Genomic DNA, 22003 nt, shown 5'->3' on the forward strand with positions numbered 1-22003 from the left:
GTCTATGTCGATGTCACAAAATGTACACTCAGGACTGTTCTCAAAGTTCCACTCATGAAGAGATCAGAATTAACAGACTCATGGGTCACATGTCTTTTCGAGGTAGTTCAGTTCTGCTGCTCCAGGTCAGCCTCTAAATGAGCCCCTGTCTTACGAGCGGCTCCTCTTGTAAATGCCTGGCTAAAGAAGTTAACCTCAAGTGTAAACACACATTCTCTTGATAGACAAGGTGAGAACCACTGTGGAGCAAATCTTCAAAAGACAGGGGGAATAAAAAGAAACTGTCAAAACAAACCTTCTCTGCCTTCACCCTGAGCCACTGCTTTGGGGTCTGTGTACTCAGGCCGCCGTCCCAACAGCCAGCTGAAAGGAAGGACAGGAAACAGAGGTTAAATGAAGCTTCTGATACAGTATTTATAGCACATTGTATACACACACACGAGTTGGACTGATAAAAGAGGACACTTGTTGAGTGTTTTGTCAGTCTTGTTCTGTTTCTGATCAGTCAATCTGCTAACTTTTATATAACATACATCCTAAGCATTGATCATACTGCTTACTAAAATGTCATGAAATATTAATTCAACCAAATGTGAAATGCCTTTCAGATGCTGTACGAAATGACTTCAATGAAAGTCCTCTGTTGTACAAATAATTGGCTGTATTATCGCTCATGTAAAGTGAAGGAAAACTAGATTTAGTGCGTGAGAAAAAAACAAAAACAAACACAACACCCAGGTCACTTTTCCCATTTCAGGTGGAAAAACCAGAAAAAGATGCAAATGTTGCTTTTTAAAATGCTAATCTAAAGATCCACATCCTCCATATATCGAATGTTGAAATGAACTGTCTGTCTTTCAGCAGCTGTCAACAATGCATGCTGATGTGGAGGATTCTCTTCTCCAATGCCTAACACTACAGCCTTAGTAGAACTCTCAAACACACCCACAGCAGAGCAGTAAATATTTGATCGCGCTCAGAGATCGGCTGCCTCCCCCCCCCCTCCCCCCCAGCAGGTTCCACAGCTTCTGAGACAGAAAACTAAACAGACGAGCACAAAACTGTTCACGTCTCACCTTGTGAATTTCTGAAGCCTCCACGTGGGCTCGGGAACAAACATGGGGATGGTTTTTGAATGTCTGAGATATATAAAAAAAAATCATAGCAGGTTATCTTCAAACAGATATGAAACAAGAAGAGCTCCATGGAAATCCTTCCAAACACAATTAATATTTAATGATTATTTTTAAGCTTTGTTTTTGACAGTTAGACGAGCAATGTGCACATGGGTTAGGCAAGAATGTGAAAACATTAATTACAATAACTAATGAAATGAAATGAAATGTGATGCCTTGGATATGGTTTTTAAAAAAGATGGAGGGTATACTGACTGTCCCGGTGTGAAGGGGATGTGTGTCGCTCCGTAGCCCCTGACCACATCGTTGCCAAACACATCTGGACCGTATACACTCACCACAAGCTGAGGCCCTGAGGAATGAAAATGCAGTCTTCTTTTTGCGATACTGATGTTTCAGACTGTCATAGTGCATCACAACAACACAATATGTTTTTTTGTAGTATGTCTGCATGCATGTTTAATACTCACATCCAGAGGGGTTTGTGCTCTTAAATGTCGTCTCCAGTGGAAAGTTCCAGATTAATTTATTTGAAGATTGACTGCCTTTACAGGTTATTTGAGTGATACCTTCTTCCAATCCCTTGAGGGAAACAGATACAAAGACATTTTTAGTATCATAACAACCAGACGTCTTCTTAAATTCCTTGGGAACAACTTATGGAACTGTGCTAACGTATATTACTGCACCACGGTTGAAAACATTTTCTAAAATGTAATGATCAAATAGGTGAATATATAGCATCACTATTGGACATAAATTGCAAGGATATCCGTATTTGTTTGTTTTATTTGGATCCCCATTAGCTTCAGCATAGCGAGAAGCTATTCTTCCTGGGGTCCGCAGTTTATATTGTGTCAATACATTTTACAAATTCATATTATATATTATTCTTTTCACACGACACAAACATTCCACAACATTTCTTCAATAACTAAAAATAATAGACAATTTACATGAATGAACAAAAAAAACTAAAGAAACAGACAAACACAAAGGCTCTGTCTGATTTACAGCATCTAAGACATAACATGGTTACACAAAGAAAGGCCCAGTAGTCCTATCAGTACTGACTAAAGTTTCTCCGCAGATAATGTTCTTTAAGACTTCTTTTAAAACTGTATACAGTGCTTTGTTGTTTAACATTACTTGGGAGTGAATTCCATTCCAGCATTGTTCTGTATGTTACTGAATGCTGAGATGCTGATGTTCTTGATTTAGGAAGAGTAAAACAACCTCCCACAGCATGCCTTGTTGGATAATGGTGTGTGTCTGTACTGAAAGATAATCTTCTGTACAAGTTAAAAGGAGTTTTTGTTGTTATCATGTTCCGTAAGAAAATTTCACTATTGAATTGAAACGTGATTTCAAATTGAACATGATTATTCGCCCATTATTAGCAGACTTCATCCCTACTATGAGGTTATTTCAGAATTATTGGGAAAAAAATGTAATTTAATTGAGAAAGTTCATGTCTGAAGTACAGGGAAAGTCGTAAAAAGTTCAAACTAGTTAATAATAATGATAATATATTGATTTTTTATAGTGCTTTTCAAGGAACCCAAAGACGCTTTGACAAAATATAAAACCATAAAACAAAACAAAAAACGACGAGGACAGTACAATGAAGAAGTAATGTAGGGGGAGGGGGGAGTTAGAGGTTGTAGGCAATGTTGAAGAGGTGAGTTTTGAGGGATTTCTTGAAGGAGGTGAGTGTGGGGGGAGTCGCTGATGTTTTTGGGAGTGAGTTCCAGAGGGTGGGAGCAGCAACAGAGAAAGCCCTGTCCCCCCCCCCCCCCCCGCAGGACCGAAGGTTTGTCCTGTGGGGGGGGGGGGGGGGGGGGTTGTCCTGAGGTTTGCATCTACAGACCTGAGAGTGCGGGTGGGAGTGTGTCGGTGGAGGAGGTGAGACAGGTAGGGGGGGAGCCAGGTTGTGAAGGGCTTTGAAGGTGATGATGAGGAGCTTGAAGTTGATACGCTGGGGGGATGGGGAGCCAGTGGAGGTCATGAAGGACGGGGGGGGGGTGATGTGGTCTCTGGTGCGGGAGTGTGTGAGGAGACGGGCTGCGGAGTTCTGAATGTATTGGAGTTTCTTGAGTGAGTGTGATGGTGATCCGTAGAGGAGACTGTTGCAATAGTCTATTCTGGAGGTGATAAATGCGTGGGTGAGGGTCTCGGCAGCTGAAAATGAGAGGGATGGGCGGAGGCGGGCGATGTTTTTGAGGTGGAAAAAGGCTGTTTTGGTGATGTGTTTGTCGTAGGAGAGGTGTTTGGTCCAAGATGACACCAAGGTTATGGATGTGGGGGGGGGGGGAAAGGTTGCCAGTTTTGACGTCATATTGCACAAACAAAAACCATGGCGGGTCAAAGTAAACATCGGTTAGGGCGTTCAAAAGTGTGTTTACTTACATTAATGTATCGCAGTATCATTTCTGGCTTGTGAGTTAGTTACATGAACCTGAGGTTAGTCCTGGGTAATTAAAAACATTGGATTTATTTGTAAGGTGCATGTTGTTTCCGAACAGCTCTTGAACACACCTGAGGAGGTCCGAGCAGCAGGTGAACGCGTCACACATGTAGCCCCTCTTAATACTCACCGAAGTGGGAGCCCAGTCGTGTCCGTAGACGAAACAGTATTTACAGTACAAGTTGTCATACTCCGGAAACTGAAAAACAAACAACACATATCGACTTTTCACCTTTTTCACACAAGCTCGAAACTGAGAAAAGTGTAACTACTCTCTGGCTTTCCGTGCTTTAAGTTAGCTGCTATGCTAACGAGAAGCTACCTCGGAAGCTCTACTCACGTTCGCTCCCTCGATTTGTCCGTTCACTGTGAGAAGAAACACTGTCGGGTTGCTTGCAGCCATGGTGGCCACGGTTTTGAAAAACCTGAAATTTAAGTAGTGCTTTGCTTCAAAACAAGTATACTTCAAAAAGAGTGTAGGAAAATCCTGCTCTCCGCTACCACTTCCCGTTGCTAAGGCAACGTTTGCTCCTCCTGATGGCAACCGGAAAGGTCCACACTGAACGAAAGCGCCGAAGCGAGGTGTCTTGACTTTGTCCACAAGGTGGCGGCAGTGTACCAAACCAAACGAGCCACACTCATTGCTCAAATGAAACTGAAGTGAATGCAACAGGGTCACAGCCAGGTGTACAGGTATCTTTCATTATTTATTTATAAAAACAAAAAAATACTTAGATATTGGACCTAAAGGACCTACAGTTACTGTGTGAGAGGTGCTGCAGCAGGTTTGGAAATGGTTCTGTGTCTCATTCTGTCTCTGCCAGAGAGGAACATCATGATCAATGGTTGGAGAAAACCAACCGATTACATGACGACTGCATCCACCAGAAGGTAAGCTCTACATTGCATTGTTTTTAAATCACAGGGCTGCTTTAAGTAAAAAATAGTAATAATAATAATAATAAAAAAACTTAGGCATAGTTACAAAGTGCATTACTGCCATTTCATTAATCAGACTTGTGATGGGGTGTTCTGTTCTGCTCTTTTGGCTCCCTAACAGCTCTTCATTTTTAACCTTCTTAATATTATAATTCATTCAGATTTAGCAATATTTGGACCTCTGGTTGTTTTAGTCATATCGGTCACTCACATAATTGTAAATATACTTGGTGCTTGAATGTCCAGAATACCATCATTGTACATTATGTTTCTTAAAATATCAGACATGATTGGTTATGTGTAAATCAATCACTCTCCAATTTTTGTGAGATATCTATATGCAAACTTCTTCAGTCAAACATAGTTCTCAGTCTTTTCACATGTTTAAAGCTATCTTCTTGCAACATATTTAGCATGCTTGAAGATGTATTGCTGATTTTACTTTACAGGGACTTTAAGCACATAGAAAATCAAATTGATGAATAAAAAGTTGGATATATAAAAAAATATACATAAAAAAGGATCTCCAAAAACATAAACTCACAGAAAAACAGTTTTGAATAATTACACAACTCTACACGTGATTTAATTTGTTTGATATTCAAGAAAACAAAAAACTGCTTTGTTAAAACTTGTTTGAAGTCTAATGTCATACTTATTTCTCCTGTATTTTAAATTCCAGACTGTATTTCAAAACGATTTTATTGTGTCAACCAGTTTTTAATCCTGTTATTATTTGACCTACCCGCTAAAATAAATGTCTCTTGGGTGTGATTCATCCCCAGGGTGGTGTTCCCTGACAATACATCACAAAATTAAACTGGATGTCAACTGTGCAACTCCACCCAAGGAAGTCAAACAATCAGTCTTTATTCGTATAGCGCCAATTCTTAACAAATGTTATCTCAAGACACTTTCCAAAAAGCATATCAAACACCTTACTCATTGTTAGAAAAGAGAGAGAGATGTCCACTGGCCATGGGATGAAAAACACTTAAATCATCAAAATATAATGTTAGAATGTTAAACACACCTTGCAAATGTCATTTTCCACCAATCAGGGTTAATACCCAATACTACCAACCATTTTTATTATACACATAACCGGCATTAGCTGCCCTCCAAAGGTGCTCCAAAGTGTAAACGTGTTCATTTCTTCTGTAAAAACTGGCTTTTTTTGTATGTGACTTCCTGGGCTCTTGGAGATAGCCTTAAGCAAACCCTCAACGAACTGCATGTGTTAAACTTTGGGTTGTCTCGTACTTTTTTGCTGCCACTAGCATTGACTCGTAGTTCCCAAAATTCCCAAATTCTGATATTGAAATCGATATTGGAAAGGAAAATTCCAATCAGGTAAAAGACCTTACTCTTTGTTATACTGTGTTACAAAAGAGCAGGTAAAAGCAAAGCTACAAATTTAGCAAAATTACAGTAGCCAGGAAAAACTTCCATTTAACAGGCAGAAACCCTCGAGCAGAACCAGACTCGTGATGCTCAGCCATCTGCAGACACTGTGCTGGGCTTTAAAAATGGGATGGACGGAGAAATGCAATGAGATGTGGTTCTGTTGTTTTAGAAGCACAAAGTAGGCGGCCATTGTGTTAAGAAGTTTGTAACTCTAGCAGAGAACACAGCGAGTGGATTTCGCTATTTTATCTGGCAAATACATTTTGTACGTCAACCGTGACCAAAGTATGGAATTACAGAGCAAATTTTAACACCCAAATAAATATTCAAGTTATTTACACCTCCTCTGGGACTCGTTGTGAAGGACTTTTGGCTCAAGCTAGGATATCATTTGGGGTAATTATACGGCTACATCTCCATTTGCTGCCTTTGTTCAGATAATTAGCTACATTGTCGTTGTGTCGTAGCAATTGAACAGTTACTATCCAGCCTGTGACACACTTATGATTTCCCCTCTCTTTCTGTCTCCCCATTTGCCAAATAACGCCCTTTTTCTTTAGTCTGTCTTTTTCCTGTCCTATCCGTATCCCTCCTTTTTCTTCTTCTGTCAGCATAAACTCTCATTCCCCTTAGCACTCAACAAAATTTGCCACTTCCAGCCTCAGCCTCAGCCTACCCCTCCCTATCTTCATCTTCATCTCACCACTTTATTGGCCCTCCTTCTTCTACCCCTGCCAATTTATTTGTTTCTGTTTGTTTCCCCACCTCCTGCAATCTCTCTGTCCTGATTTCATTTTCAATCATCTCCATACTGCTTGCCAGAATCTACCATCACTATCTCTCCCCCCCCAATGTCCTCCGACCATTTCCCCCACCTTGACTCCTCCACATTCCTTCAGTAATCTTCTTAGAGCTGGTCTCCTCACTCACCTTTTCTGTCTTATCCTCCATCTGCCCCCCTTCCCCTCTTTTTGTCCTCTTTTATGTCCCCTTTTGTTTCTCCTCAGTCTCTTTAGTCATCTGTCTCATTCTCAAACTCCTGATGAACAATCAGACAGCTTCACAATTGGCGACCCCTTAATACTCACCGTGCAGTAACCCGTTGATCGATGTCAACTGGCCTTTTGGTTGTCTCTTACTCTCTTGCTGCCACTAGCATTAACTCATCTCGATTGTGAGCGTACTGATTTTTTTACAGGCTGGGACAAAATTCCCAAATTCTGTTATTGGAAAGGGAACGTAGAATCAGAACATCTAAACTACACTTTGTGTTTCTACTTTAAATGCCTATTCGATACTATTTTTGTCGCAGGGCTCATGATAATCTCACATCTGGAGGCTGCAGCAGCATCTTGGAGATAATGTCCCTCTGATGTGCCCTCCTCAAGTGTCCTCCAGGTGAGCGTAAACCGTTCAAAACCCGGATGAAAAAAAAAGAGAAAGTGGAGTCTATTGAGAAGGATCACTTTCCTATTTTAGCTTAAACACACACAGTCACCGTACAGCCTCGGCGTACTAACAAACTGTCACAAAATATTATGTATGACAAGCGTGAGCCAGTGAGTCATGTTTGTCTCATTTTCAACTGGCTGCACACGCAAAATAGGCTCTGAGAAGTGAGACATGCTGATGGGGGTTCGTGTTTCAAACTGTGAGAGTAATGGTCCGTGACCACCGGTTCATAGATTTTGCTCCTAAGAGAAAGCCCCCGACACTTAACCTGCCGCCCAAACGCTATGCGGAAGAAGAGAATATAAATGTGTGCGGGGAGTCTGAGAGGAAGAGGTAACTAAGCGTGTCTTATGACCAAAAAATGACATTGAGGACGGGGAAGAGGTGTGAAAGGAATTGTTGAAGTTAGAGAGTGAGAGTGAGGCTGTTTGTCAACCAGTAAAGAGACAGAGACAGAAACAGACGGAGAATTTGATAATTATTTAAAGACCTTAACCTGCCATTGACCACACAGGTATTTTCACTGCAAATTAGATCTCTTGGAAAAACTCTCGAACAAATGAGAGTGAAGAGGTTGGCTTTGAAAGTAAGGGTGAGAAAAATATGTCTTGAGCATTTTATCCCTCGCTCTATTCAGACTGCTCTTTCAAGCCGTGGTATTTAGGCCGCTGTGACGTTTAAGCCTTCAATCTGAATGTTGCAGAGGTGTAATAGGGCGCCACAGGAATGAGTCCTAAAACCCGGAAGTAAGTTAGCATTTGAGCGCCATGGGGTCTATCCTCTCAAAGTCAATGGGAGTTATGAATGGGCTTGTGGTTTGACCCCTGAAATAAGGTCTGTGTTTAACTGAAGCGTTATTCGTACACTTGTTATTATTTCACAACGTCCTGATTGTTTAACCGCGGAAAAACCACTAACTCATCAGCTATAGATTAGACAATTGCTAATTCTAGCATTTAACCGTTTCCAAGCTAACTTTAATGTTAGCTAGAAATTCTGACCTTCCCTATCATGCCACGTTTTGCTAACGAATGATACCGTTAGCATCAGCCCCATGCTAGTCAACGGTTACAGGAGGCTACTGAATGCTAGCACTAGCTGTTGACTGACAGTAGCTTGTGTGTTTGTCAGGCAGTAGTATTTAGTTTGACTCGGTGAGGAAGTTTAAAAAAAAGTCCTTTCAACTCAAAACAAAAACGTAGGTGAAAAACGTGACCTACCTGTGTGAAGTTCATGTAACCGTTAGCGCTGCTGCTACCTATATGTCAGCTATAGCTAGCTAACACAAGTAGAGTTTTGTTTAGCGTGTAGCATGATAAACTTCTAAACTTTCCAGTTGCTTGATACATTTCTAAATGGGTTTCTGAAAGTCCATTTAAAAGCTATCATGACTTGAGTGTTCTGTGCCTCGGATAGGACAAATCTTTTATTGTGCGTAAACAGGAAATCCATCTAAAGTCATCATGGAGTTGTGGGTGGACAAAAAGCTCTCTTCATAATATTCTTCTATGCGCTGCTTTGCCACTAACTCAATATGCAATTAGTTTAGAGTAAAATCAGCTGTCCAGGGAGCGGCCCCTCCTCTGCTGGTGAAAGAGGCACCTTAATTTCCAGGCAACATCAACCTCATGTCTCCTCCTTTGAGTTCCAGTTCTGCCCGCAGGCAACCACACTGCTCTGTAACCTCTACTGTCCTTCACTGGAGAGGAGACGAGGGGAGATGAGGGGAGGGGGGGAGGGAACAAGGTGCTGGAATGGGAGAGTTAGAGGGCAAAAACGGAGGAAGGCGTTGGTTAAAAAAGGCAGCTTTTTTTAAAAGTAAGACGAGCAGTGGAGGGTGAGCAGATGCTGATAAGATCCAGAACTCAGAAGGGAGGCCTTCTAGGTATTCCTCGCTTGAGTTAGTCTTTAAGGTCAGCCCGGGCTGCCAAGCTCCCCAGTCATGGAGAAATAAGTCATGATGCTGTTGGCTCTGGTTCAGAAATTATACATCGAGAGTGTTTTATGTATTCCAGGCCAGCCATAGATTATATAAATATGGACATAGCCAAGTTGACGTCACCTATTAGCCATTTACACATTGAAATTCCACATCCACCAAAGTTCTGCTGTTAGCACCGTACGGTTATTTCAGATTAGTGGGAAGGCACGATGTGTAAACAAACATCGAGAGCTTTACTTTAACATGAACTCGGACATGCGCACACTCATTCTGCCCTGCCGGCTAGGAGGTTATATTTTATCGCTGTCTTTAATATCGTGCCCTGAACTGGCAATATGAAAGCCGCAATTGTCTAGCCCAAATTCTGCATATTGGATGTTACAGTGTTGGTTTTCCAGTCAGAAGTGAATACACTTGGAAGAGAGGGGGGCACTCAACAGGGAGAGGGAGTGAAAGGGTTGGCTAACACCAAATTAATTAAGCTATATAGTGGATGACCTCAAGGAGTTCCTCAGCTGGTTATGAGTAAGCATTGTGTTTCCCACAGAATGATGATTTTATTTGTTGTTGTACTGGAGTAAAATAAGGTAAAACTCAGTTAGAGTAGCCATTTAAATAACTGGTAACGGTTTGTAATGTGTAAAAGTAACTTTATTGAAATGAACAAATTATACATTTTGCAATTTCATCAGATAAAAATCAGCCATTCAACAACTTTGATCAAATATCTTGGGTATACTTGAGCTTCACTTTATTTGTATGAAGGTACTCTATTGCACATTTCATTACTTTAAAACAGCTCAGGGGACCAGGACATTTCAGAGAGCCTCCAAACACAGGCGTGCTCCAGTGATTTCACTTGATTATTTCATCGGAGGGAAAGCAGGAAGGCCAAAGGGGTGCTGTGATCAACTTGTACATTTCCACCTGCTAATCACCAACATCTGCTCCAACACCTGGCATCTCTGGAACACATCTGAATTGCTGATTGAACAGAGGTACACCTGGTAGAGTGGTCAGAGTAATGAATACACAAACGCATAATCGCGAAAACCTCGAGAAGAAAGTTATGACCAATTTACACAGGTGTGCACAGAAAATCAAAAAAAGGAAAGGCAGTTACCATAAATTGTTAACCTGAGAGCGGTTAGTCTGTTGATTCTGTCAATAACAAACTGAAGTCTACATTAAAGTTAAATGGTATAATCATGAAACATCAGCTTTTTGCAATGTCAATGGATTTGAGTTCTTAAGAGGCCATGATGACTTGGGAAACCGTGTTGAAGTAGTCAGGAAGTAACTGACACCCTAGAGCCAATCAAAATTGAGTATTTACGTAAGGATGTGAGGTGTAATAAAAGGTACTCTTTACAACAAGAAGACTCAAAACATTTCTGTTCATCAACGTACTGGGACAATCTTTAGAATTTGTTCTAACTTATTGGAAGATTAAAATATCAGTCAAGTAAAAGAAAGCATCTAACAACAACATTGCTTGAAAAAAACAAAAACTGACAGACCTTGAATTGCACCTTAGAAGTTCCATAAGCTTCACAGTAATGGTATTTATCATAGCACTCTCATTTTTTTAAACGTTCAGTGCTTTGGTCCAGTGCACATTGGTTTAAGGATGACAAAATAAATGCCCGAGCAATACTACAAGAAAACAGTATTGCCACCGTGGTTGCCCGCTCTGGCCCTGAACACGAGCATGTTCAGAAAATAGATGGTGGGATTAACGGGCCTGGATGATTATCTATCACATTCTCCTATGGGTAGATGGAGGAAGAAAAAAAAAAAAGCCTTGAGGCATTTGTTCCCTGCTGTTTGTTGTGATCTGTGGTGGCGTCGGTGTCTTCCTTGGGAAATCATTAGATCAAATTGTATCTGAGGATAGTTCTGAAACAGCCGTACAATGAGAATTAAGAATACACAGTGACAGTCCTTTTATTTCAAGATCATCAAAATGGACAAATGCAAGAGGGGTTACAAATAACTCCACCTGACTGAAACATCATTGGAAAGTATTGACTCCTGATTGAGGCTAGAGTGCTTTCACTGTATAATTCCTCAATTCCCTATGTACCTCCACTCAGCTGCTGTACTTGTAAGCCATTGAAGGACTTTCAACTTTCATTTAACCAGTCAAGCTGTTTTAAAGACCCATTCTTATTTACAATAACAGCCTAGGGGGGGGAAGTCGTTTTTTTTTTTTTTTTTTCGAGGGGAGGGCAGGTTACACACATTCAAACACTCATCAGCAAGCAGTTAAGTGCTACAACCGTTTCACAGTCAGGGGTTCAGCAAGCTATTTCTCCAGCAACAGGGGTCGTGTGGAAAGCTTGTTTGATAATTTGACTTTGGCATATTGCTCGAGTATTGAATACTTGTTTTTGGAGGTGGATACTGTGCAAGCTTTAGACAAAGAGGTCTTCAAATGATTAGTCTGTTGCACATTCTACCTTTAATAATGCAACAAAATGAGAGATTAAATCAGCATAGTAAGTTATTTTTTTTAATATCCTCATTGTTTCCTCTCGTCTCTTCCAGGTCATATGGTTAATTATCTTACAATCAAAAAGATGTCACTCAACATGAAAATAACACATTGACTTTCACTTAAAAGAATGCCACTGATTGCAGCAAACAAAAGGTTTTCTAGATTATAAAAGAAGCCTTAATCAGTATATGTCACAGACACACATCCAATTGAAATCCAATCTAGATGTACTGTTGTGTCTGCACAAATTGTAACTACCTTCATCATTTCTGCAGAAATCTGAATAAAAAAAACAATCTCTAAGCAGTTTTATCTTTGCCTGGACATGGTGCATATAAATTACACGTTTTCTCAGGACACAGGACAGTCATTTTTTTCATGTTTTACAATATTATGTAACCTTTTGGAACCCTTTTCTTGCTACATTTTGCATTAAATATTCATCCATTAATTCATTATATTCTTTTCCCATTTCTCCATTCTCTACACTGCTGTCTGGGTTCACCAGTCTTTCTTCACATTCACAAATACAAGTCAGAGTCTTCAATTCAGTGCTCGTTACCAAAGCCTCACACACATGCTGACCTCACGTATACTGACACAGTTTCTCTTTTTATTTTTCCGGTGTTAGCTTTTTAGTATGCGTCCCTGGTATCACTTCCCTGACAGAGAGAAAAATCACGATCTGACTGATAATGATTTGCTCGGTGTGCAGTATGTTTTGTCGGATGAGTGCGCGCGTGTCAGCGATCATAAAAACGTCTGCATCTTTTGTGCTCACGGTGAATAAATGTAGTCAACAAAATTTTGATCAAAGGAAGAAATGACTCAGGTAAACAGAACTGCTGCCTGTCTGTCTGTCTGTCTGCCTGTCTGTCTGTCTGTCTGTGTGATTGTGCCTTCAGCAAAAAGAGCAAACGAAAGGAGGTCAGGTAAAAGCGTCATCGATTTATGGTTGGCGTCTGAAAACGGGAGATTGCATTTATTATGGAAGCCCATTAGTGATGTGTGCATATCTGTACGCGTGTGAGGAAGGAGAGAGAGGCAGAGGAAGAGGGCGGAGAGACACAGCATCATCATTTATATGGCTCCTCCATTAGTCTGAGTGCTTCCTTGACAACATAATGGCCGTCGCCCAGACAACAGGGTCACCATAGTTATGAACACAACCAGCAACTGCTGATGTCAATGTAGTAAAGTGGGTCCCAAAGTCCCACATGGCTGGAGCACACACACACACACACACTCAGCTTGGGCAGGGCAACTCTTCTGGATTTGAGAGGTTTTTGAACTAATCAATAATGAAAGATGGAATGATGGGAAATGAGAGAAAGAGCTCGAACGAGAGAGCGAAGGAATAAGAGTGTAGGGAAAATGGCGAGTAACTGAAAATGAGAGAGATGGAGAGCTGTCCCATGAGATTTGTGTCCACATACGATGGAGTTAGATGGGCCCATTTCACCAAAACGCAGCTCAGTGGTTAGATTTTCTGTTCCATTATGAACCAATAGACTCAAAAGTGCTCAATATATTTGTGTACTATGATATCATTTACTGTAACTAGGGTTAAATGGGTTCTGATGTAACATGATCAAGGGGGTAAAGTGGTGCAGGGAAATACAGATGTAGAAAGAGAAGAGAAGAAGGATTGCTGGAGAACTAAAGTTTTGATTTGAATGTTAATTTTCCAGACACCTCAGGCAACAAATCACAGTTTCCTCTTTGTGAAAAAACAAACACTAGGTCTTGGTGTAATATTTGCTGCAAGATTACTTCCCAAATTGTAACTGCCATTTCAACCATTTAGGGTTCCAAAATATGTTTTGTCGTTAAGAAGAAAGCTGAGCCTTCCTTTGAAAATCACTATTCCTTCTGGTAAAGTAGCTTCAACCCTCATGCTTTGTTTTCTCTTTTACAGCAACTGTTTTATTCAAGGAGAGATACGTGTCCTACTTGGAAAAGGGTTGATTCATGTTTTTATTGAGATGTCAAGTATATTGACTTAAGAGTTGTTTGTGGATTTTTGTCATCAGTGATAAATAGACTGCATAGACTGAATCATCATATTACCCACTTAGAACAGCAACTTCCTGGTAGTTTACTGGAGGAGATGGCGCTCCCATGTGACAGGATGTCAATCAGCCAACATCAAAACAGCCCCATTAACATGAACCGCCCCGCAAATAATAATACTTAAAGAGGTAAGAAACAACCAATACTATAACACAGCCCCCTACACAGGGCGCAGTACACACATAAACAAAAAAATAGAAATAAATAGACTTCACCTTCGTACATTACTTCCAATACAGTTAACTTTTAAACCATCTCATGAACCAATACCAAAATAATTAATTTTAAAGGTCCCATATTCTTCTTTTTTCTGGTTTTATATGCCCTTTAGTGTGTTTTCCAGGTGTCCTGTGCATGTTTAGGCACATCTATGTGCAAAAATTCAAAGTCCGCGGAAACGCGGCTTCTCCTACGTCCTCCTGTTAGCTGTAGCATTAGCCGCATGTAACGCTCGGTTCTAGCCCCCCTCGATAAAAATGTGTCAGTCCGACGTCATTGTCAGTGTGAGATCACTGATCTAAGCCCATTGGCTCGTTGTGGCAAGCCCTGCAGCTCATGTTGAAATTTCCGAGACACGTGCTGAGCAACTGACCAATAACGACAGAGCGGATCGGTAGACCAATCAGAGCAGACTTGGCCCACGTGGGGTCTAACAGTGTGGGCTCAACAGAGCGTAGCTGACGGACTCAGAGCGTAGAGGGAGGAAGGAGGAGCAGGACATGAAAACAGACACTTTTTTTTCGAACTTTAGCTATTGTGAACGTACAAAAGTGGGAACATAGATTAAATATACGAACCCCAAAAAGGACATAATATGGGCTCTTTAAGCATATTAGCATGCTTGGCTGAGATGGCAAAAATTGTTAACATGTATAATGTTAAACATCTGCATGTGAGCAATGTCAGTGTGAGAATGATAGCATGCTATTGCTAGCATTGGACAATTGGAGATTTTTGCTCCTGCATAGATTTTTCTTTTTTGGCGGGAATAAATTGTTAGCCTGCTAGCATTTTAAACTCAAATGGTGGAAACAGTCAACACGTGCGTCTTAGCATTGCCTTCATGAACATGATAACATGCAGACATTAACATTTAGCTCAAAGCACAGTTGTACCAAAGTATTGACTGACAAAGCTGCTGGAGAGACGACGATACATCTTGATTATCAGCACCAGTGATAGTGTAAGAGACTGTATGGAGGAGTGTGGTGGTTTGAAAGATATCAGCAAAGGTTTACAGTTCATCTCTCACTGATTGTCTCATAACATCGAACCACTGCAGGAGTGCAAACTTTATTACAAGAAGACGTATGGAGGAATGAAAGATGGTGTCTGTGTGAATGTAACATTGTGAGGAACATTGTGTGTTTCCGTTGGTGAAACCATGTGTGGCTCAATACATACGGCTCTATCTGTGTGTGTGTGTGTGTGTGTGTGTGAGATTTGGCGTTAGAAATGTACAGAGCAGCAGGCAGGGTCCCACAGGCAATAAAATCTATATTTCAAGAGCTGCAGAGCTGCTGGAGACTTCTGCCTGCTGCTTTGAAGACCAATACTTGAGGGGAGGGGTGACAGATGATGGGGGGGGGGGGGGGGGGGGGGGTTTGAAGATGGTAGTGGGTGAAAGGAAGGAGGGTTGGATGTTGGATGTAGAGGCCAAGCACTGTAGAGAAAAAAAATCAGATCATCTCCAGAGTAGAAAACGCTGTTGAAATAGTGCCAGATCTTGCGCTGGAATGTGATGCTCCATGTTACATGCTAGCATCAGCCAGTGCTGCTCTGTAAGTGAGAGGAGTGATTTAGAGGGAATTAAACCTCATCTGTCTACTTCAGCCCCTCATTGTCAGAAGCTACAAATACCACTTTGACACACTTTGAGCATTGTTGGAAGCCTTTGCGAAAGACAACTCCTCTAATGCAGTCCATCCATGACACTTTATTCTTAACGCTATAAACTAGGCTGTTACAAAACTCTCAAATTACTTCTAAGATGTATGCCTTTACCATCTGACTCACTCCAAACCGCACAAATAATCAAATGAGCGCTTACTGGGTCACGAGAATGAACTTAATATTCTGCTAATGTGCTTTGATGTGGTGTTATGACAGCTAGTTCATTCCTTTTTATGGCTCCCCTAATTCCTTTTGAGCTAGTCATGTAACATATTCTTCCAAAACCGCAGAGTATCCACTCCAGTGAATATAAAACATCACTGAAAATGGAAATGGTATGCCATTTGTTATTGGAGAACCCGTCTTTAAGTGCTTGAAATGATATTGATATTGGATGCGTAGCGTTGACTCTGATCAGTTACCAGATGTTGACATAACCTTTGTAAAGATCGCAAAGTTATATTGTTTTACAATCAGCTCATCATTATTCTGTTTTCAAAATATGGTTTTGAAAAGAAGATTTGATATCCCGATGAAGCAGGTTTTTTTTATTTTCTAGGTTTTTTTGGGGGTGCTTTTGTGCCTTTAATGTAGGGATAGGACAGTGGATCGAGTTGGAAATCACGGAGATAGAGAGGGAATGACATGCTGGAAGGAGCCACAGCCGGGATTCAAACCCAGACCGCCCACTTAGAGGACTATAGCCTCCGTACATGGGTTGCACACAACACTAAGCTACTGGCCCCCCAATGTATTTGTTTTAATAAACATTCAAGTGTGATTATTTCCTCAGTATTTGTTCTATTAAAGAAACGTCAAGTTTATTTTGGAAGAACATAATGTCCAAGTACACTAAGGGCGCGGTCTCACTGGCCATCCGTACCGTGCCCAAGTGCGCTTCAACGCTAAAGTCCAGTTCGTTTGGCCAGTGTGACCGCTCCGTATCGTGCTCAGGCACGGTACACTTCATGCACGAGCACAAGCACGCGGGTACACAACGCTGACAGCCTTCATTAAGGAGAAATCCAGAGTTTCATGTCTGTATTAGACTAAAATGACTCAATATAAGACACAAAGTAGCTGTCATGTTCTCTGTGTTGTTCTCCGATTTGCGGGCGTCCGCGCGGACTCGGCCTATTTTATTTTTTAATTTATTTATTGCTGTGTCTGATTAAAATGGCTTAAAATAAAGCTGCAAAGTCACTAAAGTAGCTGTAATGCTCTGTGTTTTTCTCTGATGTGCAGACGCGGACTCGACTGCGCTTCCCTTTTTTTTCTCTCTCTCTCTCTCTCTCTCGTCCGCCTGTTTGTCAACTGAGCACGCTTCATAATAACATAAAGTGTGCATGTGTTGTATTAAGACGTTATGTACAAGAGGTAATCGTGCTTAAGCACGGTTAGTCCTGGCCAGTGTGACCGCGGGCCGTGCCGGCCAGCGAGGGAGTGCCGCAGCGGGGGGGGGGGGGGGGGGGGGGGGGGGGGCAATCGTGCTTGGGTACAGCACGGTACAGATGGCCAGTGTGACCGCGCCCTAAGTGCCACACACATCAGTGGTGGGGTTAAAGGGTCAAACAGACACGAGTCTTACAACCAGTAAGTATACAATAAAGGAAGAAGAAGACGTAAGAGGGGCTGAGAGATCTGATCACAAGTTTTCCTTTGAGTCACATTTTGATGCCAGGTGTAAACACAGCCATGGTTTGGCTTATTATCTTCTTTTAATGTTTTAAAAGATCCAGCACTTTACTGATGACCTTGTGTAACTTTCCGTATTAAGTTGCCTCTTATGTCAACACATTTTGCAACGCCCTATAAATGAAACACTTGATGGCAAAACAGGCGTAAACTGTGGCTAGTAGCAATGACAGCAATTAGCTATGCTGAGAGCAGCACACAGGGGGCTTACACAGAGGTACAAACCGATGTGTATAGAAGATGTTTGATGTTTGATTTCATAGACACTGAAACCCTTTGAACATGCAAATGTATGGTATGCTATTCCTTTAAAGTCACACCATGGGATTGGAGGTTAATATAGAAATGAATAGTGAGAGCTATTCAAGCATTTCAATGATTTGCCCTGGTTGTTCACATGAGAGCACAGTGACGCTTGTCCTGAATTTAAATGCTTTAGATCATTTTTCAGCAATGTAACCCCTCAAAGGAATTTCTATGTCAAAGACGGGAGCGTTATTCTAACCAATCATTAATACAAAAACCTGCATGTCGATGGAAGAGATAGTTATTCTTAGTAGTCAAATATTTCAATGTGTCTGACACTTGGCAGCCATGGGAGTTTTATTTTTTTGTGTCTGTCTCTGTGGATTCCCATTGTTCCTGCATGTGTGTGGGTGCTTGCATGTGTCTGTATTAGTGTGTGTGCAGGCATGCATTAACTCAATGCAGAGTGGATGGTTATGCACTCAAAAACAGAACACCAGTCTGGTTGCATAGCAACAAACTCCCCTCACTCCCCTCCATCCCCTCCATCCCCTCGTCTTCTTCGTTTTCTTCCTCTGTGCAAGCATTGGAACTTAACCTGAAAATATACTCAACGTCGGCACGCGCTCACCTCTGACTGTGCCGCAGTGACGAAACAGCACGTGCGTTTGTGTTTGTGTCTCTCCGTGTGTGTGTCTGTGTGTGTGTGTGTGTGTGTGTGTGTGTGTGTGTGTGTGTGTGTTTGTGTTTGCTTGTCTTGATCTGTGTTATGCATGCCTGTTATCTGTGGATTCCACTGATCTGAACACATGAAAGAGGAAGAGAGGAAGAACTCCTCCTCCCAGCTCTGCAGTAACATGGAGAGAGAGAGAGAGAGAGAGAGAGAGAGAGAGGGGACTGAAATCAGCGGCAGATCAGCTTTATACAGTGTTTGAATATTGATGTTTTTATTGTGAATATAAGCAAGGCCCTCCTTTTATACAGAAGCATACTTTTTCTCTTATCTCTTGCTTTCTCTCTCTTCTTGTATCCCTTTCTTTCGATCTTTATCTGCCTCCCTCTTTCTTTTGGAGCCACTTCTTCCACACCGGTGTCAGAATTCTGCCTGTCTTGACAATCACATTACCCCCCCCCCCCCCCCCCCCCCCCCCCCCCCCCCCCCCCCGCCGCCCCCCAACACCTTCCCTGTGGCCTAGATAGAAAAAATATGCAAAACTCCTTCATTTACTCCTGCAGCTTCAGTAGTACACTAGATAGCTCACAGTGCGAACACGAGCAGCCAGACTTCAGTTATATCATCCACTTGCATTCTGTAACACCCTCCTTATGTTGCGCTTTTACCGCTGTCATGGGATAAGATGCCGCTCTGACCTATTGATGTGTGTGACACATGCAGCCCGGAGGCATCATCTCCATATTGAACAGCAATCATGACACGGAATATAATCATGAACACGGTGCAGAGCAGCGAAACCCACACAGCAACAGCTCCAGATTAAGCTTATCTATGGTGATGGTGTAATTCTGCAGATTTGACACTGCATGCTTCTGCTTGGTGAGTTTCACCGAGGGAATGCCCATTGTTGGCTGCAGCAGTATGTGTGCAGTTTGATGCATGCAGCAACATTAAGAGGATCTGATTTGGATAAAACACAATTGTGATGCGGTATCTCAGAGTGCAGCCAGCAGAAAGCTTGTTATGACCCAGTATGCCAAACATTCGTAAAAAAAAAAAGTTCATCCCTGCCAGAGGAAAGGATAACGGAGTGGGGTTGGTGAAACTCTAATGCTGGCAGATAACGTGCACCTCATAACTTCCATAATCAAATGAAAAATTGTTTTAATGAATCAACATATTGCTTGTAGTTCACAAGTCGGCAGGTTAAGTTTAGGTGTTTTAGCTGGTAATATGTAAGATAGCCAGCCTTCCCAACATAGATGACCTGACTTCATAACATGTTTTTGAAAAATCCAAATGTCTCTGCTTTGCCCGTCTTGCGAAACTAAAATTTAACCATAAAGAGAGGGAGCACTGTTATACAGAATATCAGCTGCATTGTAAGCTGCACTACAATTCAGTGGAACAGCACTGTCTCTCTCTTGTAATATTGTTTTTGGTACAACAGTTTTACAAGCAGCCTACAGCTGTTTAATTTAATAATTAACATTGTTATCTTTTAAAATGTTAGTGTTCATTTAGCTTTGCAGACATAAGTAGCTCTGCAAGTTGACTGAAACTGGACTGTTGCCAAGCAACACTTAAATATTTTCCTGCACTCACTCTCCTATGTGATAGTCCTTAAATAACTCTCCACCAGCAACTGTGTATTAAGAGCATATAACTGTGCTCTATTTATCTTTCAACCATTGAAATAAGAGTAAGGTTTTAAGGTTGTTTGAGTCGTTGTTTTAGCACCATTTAGCTAACTGTTTTGGTTTAACGGCTGCAGGAAAGGTAACTTGTGTGTAACATTAGAGTTTAAAAGTAAGTGAAAAACATATGCTCTTTATTCCAGTAAAAAAAGGAAATGAGAACCAGTCCATTGTTAGTTGGACCAGTCCAGTGTTAGTTGAACCAGTCCAGTGTTAGTTGAACCAGTCCAGTGTTAGTTGAACCAGTCCATTGTTAGTTGGATCAGTCCAGTGTTAGTTGGACCAGTCCATTAATTGGATCAGTCCAGTGTTAGTTGGACCAGTCCAGTCTTAGTTGAACCAGTCCAGTGTTAGTTGGATCAGTCCAGTGTTAGTTGAACCAGTCCAGTCTTAGTTGAACCAGTCCAGTGTTAGTTGGACCAGCCCATTGTTAATTGGACCAGTCCATTGTTAGTTGGATCAGTCCAGTGTTAGTTGAACCAGTCCAGTCTTAGTTGAACCAGTCCAGTCTTAGTTGAACCAGTCCAGTCTTAGTTGAACCAGTCCAGTGTTAGTTGGATCAGTCCAGTGTTAGTTGAACCAGTCCAGTGTTAGTTGGATCAGTCCAGTGTTAGTTGAAGCAGTCCAGTGTTAGTTGGATCAGTCCAGTGTTAGTCGACCCAGTCCAGTGCACATATGCACACTACAGTTCTGTCATAGGTAAGCTTTCTAGGTATGAGGTACTGTTTGCTAGCAGAGGCTTATTTTGTCCAGGTCATGTTTTTAGAGGCTGTTTGCAGAGGGTGGATCAGATATCGAGTCAACAGTTTAAAAACCACCTCAGCTGGGTTGGAGAAAAAGGGTTGACAGGTATCATTAAGAAAGGTTAATGATGCTCTTCACAACAAATCTGATGTTTTATGGCTCACATAGCCAGAAATAACCACCATTAGCATGCCCCATCATTTGTCTTCAGTCAGCTTTAGTTGTTCATTGCTGTAAATCTGAGGGGCGTTTAGATGGCTGTTAGGTAATTATGTTATATACCAACAAGTTTTATCCCTTTCCACTGGTTAAGGTGACTCCAAAATGAAGTACAGTGAAAAGAAACGGAGGAGAGGATGCAACAATGATGCAACAGGATTGGAGGAAGAGTCACTCCAGCATATCTTAAACGTGTTTGACCTGGCTGACAGGAGAGGCGGATTTACTGTGTCCTCTCTTTGTCCGCAGCCGCCGAGCTGTCACAAGGGGCCGCCTCGCAAGCAGCCTGCACTGAAACTACAAGACAGTTTCAGGGCTGAAGTGTTCATTTTTTTTTTCCCGAAGCCCCACTTTGCAGGGATCATTTGTCAAACAGCGTTCGGCATTGTGACTCGGCAGTGTGACAAGAATCTCTGAAGGCATCAATCTTTTTCTTCACCTGTCCAGCTTTAGAGCTTAGGGCTGTTAATTCTACTCGCCCAGATTGAATACTGTTTTTATTGGCTTGATCCAACTCTACCAATCTCAGGAGATCAGCGGATGAGATATCCCTCAGGTTTGAATCCACCCTCATTCATCAGCAAGGGAAAGTGGAACATCGCCTTAGTGTCTATGAGTGTCCACACTGATCTGTTCGACTAAAATCATTTATAAAACAATAAATAAAACCATATTTGAAAAATGATTCCTTCCAATTGGAGACGTTGATGCTAATGGTGTTGATGAGTAACGGAATACATATACATATACAGAATATAAAAAGCCCTATCAATGTGTTTTCATTTAAATAACCCATGACTCTAAGTTTCTAACATTTATTTTGTTGTATTTTAGAAGGTGATTTGTATTTTGTGTATTTTTTGTATTTCACAAAATTGTTGCCCAGGCTGTTTTAAGCAGAGAAATGTAGGTTACCT

At 41.5% G+C, this 22003-nt stretch overlaps 1 protein-coding gene across 3 annotated transcripts in view; it reads right to left on the reverse strand.

Annotated features, from left to right (window-relative positions):
• b9d1 (B9 protein domain 1) overlaps positions 1-4143 on the reverse strand; it is a 310365-nt gene extending 306222 nt beyond the window's left edge. For 2 of the 3 annotated variants that reach the window (XR_009665755.1, XM_061026938.1), the window contains exons 1-6: positions 3926-4143; positions 3734-3802; positions 1607-1718; positions 1392-1488; positions 1077-1139; positions 296-363 (exon numbers count right to left, since the gene is read on the reverse strand). Coding sequence is in view for 2 of the 3 variants with exons in the window: in XM_061026938.1 (XP_060882921.1) it covers positions 296-363; positions 1077-1139; positions 1392-1488; positions 1607-1718; positions 3734-3802; positions 3926-4006 (490 nt within the window). In the remaining variant the exon portion in view is untranslated. The remainder of the gene's footprint in view (positions 1-295; positions 364-1076; positions 1140-1391; positions 1489-1606; positions 1719-3733; positions 3803-3925) is intronic. The other variant, XM_061026939.1, reaches the window with a different exon arrangement.
• Between the last annotated feature and the right edge of the window lie 17860 nt (positions 4144-22003).

The sequence above is a fragment of the Labrus mixtus genome, chromosome 20 (assembly GCF_963584025.1).
Source record: "Labrus mixtus chromosome 20, fLabMix1.1, whole genome shotgun sequence".
NCBI lineage: Eukaryota > Metazoa > Chordata > Actinopteri > Labriformes > Labridae > Labrus > Labrus mixtus.